The 1,178-nt window shown below is 59.3% G+C and overlaps 1 protein-coding gene across 1 annotated transcript in view; it reads left to right on the forward strand.

Annotated features, from left to right (window-relative positions):
• Nucleotides 1-621: 621 nt before the first annotated feature.
• The window catches only part of LOC110391860 (sodium/potassium-transporting ATPase subunit alpha-2-like), a gene marked incomplete at its 5' end in the record, with an annotated part of 27,184 nt that continues 26,627 nt past the window's right edge, over nucleotides 622-1,178 (forward strand). Inside the window, 1 exon segment of the mRNA XM_021383807.1 lies at nucleotides 622-739. Within this exon segment, the coding sequence (XP_021239482.1) occupies nucleotides 622-739 (118 nt within the window).

Below are 1,178 nucleotides of genomic sequence, written 5' to 3' on the forward strand. Positions count from 1 at the left end.
ACCCCATTGTCACCCCGTTGTCACCCCATTGTCACCCTATTGTCACCCCATTGTCACCCCATTGTCACCCCACTGTCACCCTATTGCCACCCTTTTGTCACCCCATTGTCACCCCATGCCCTCTGACTTCCCATCCCTACTGTCACCCCATTGTCACCCCATTGTTACCCCGCTGTCACCCCGCTGTCACCTCATTGCCACCCCTTTGTCACCCCATTGTCACCCCGTTGTCACCCTATTGTCACCCCACTGTCACCCCACTGTCACCCCATTGTCACCCCGTTGTCACCCCGTTGTCACCTCATTGCCACCCTATTGTCACCCCGTTGTCACCCCATTGTCACCCCATTGTCACCCCACTGTCAACCTATTGTCACCCCACTGTCACCCCACTGTCACCCCATTGTCACCCCGTTGTCACCCTATTGTCACCCCACTGTCACCCCACTGTCACCCCATTGTCACCCCATTGTCACCTCATTGCCACCCTATTGTCACCCCATTGTCACCCCATTGTCACCCCACTGTCACCCCATTGTCACCCCACTGTCACCCCACTGTCAACCTATTGTCACCCCATTGTCACCCCGTTGTCACCCCGCTGTCCGGCTCCCGTCTCAGGTGGACAACTCGTCTCTGACGGGGGAGTCTGAGCCGCAGACGCGCTCCCCGGAGTTCACCCACGAGAACCCGCTGGAGACGCGCAACATCTGCTTCTTCTCCACCAACTGCGTGGAAGGTGCCGGCCCCACCGCGGCCCCAGCGTCACCCCAGGGGGGAGGGTGGGTGCCCCCGCCACCCCTCGGTGTCCCCCGGGGCCTCGTGTGTGCCCTGTGAGATGTGTAGGTGGTCTATGAGCCCCATAGATGCCCTATGAGACCCATGGGTGCCCTGTGAGCCCCATAGATGCCCTATGAGACCCATGGGTGCCCTATGAGACCCATGGGTGCCCTGTGAGACCCATAAGTGTCCTATGAGACCCATGGGTGCCCTGTGAGCCCCATAGATGTCCTATGAGACCCGTAAGTGTCCTATGAGCCCCATAGATGTCCTGTGAGACCCATGGGTGCTATGTGAGACCCATGGGTGGCCTGTGAGCCCCATAGGTGCCCTATGAGCACCATAAGTGTCCTATGAGCCCCATAGATGCCCTATGAGCCCCATAGATGCCCTATGAG

Source organism: Numida meleagris, unplaced genomic scaffold (assembly GCF_002078875.1).
Source record: "Numida meleagris isolate 19003 breed g44 Domestic line unplaced genomic scaffold, NumMel1.0 unplaced_Scaffold563, whole genome shotgun sequence".
NCBI classification, from domain to species: domain Eukaryota; kingdom Metazoa; phylum Chordata; class Aves; order Galliformes; family Numididae; genus Numida; species Numida meleagris.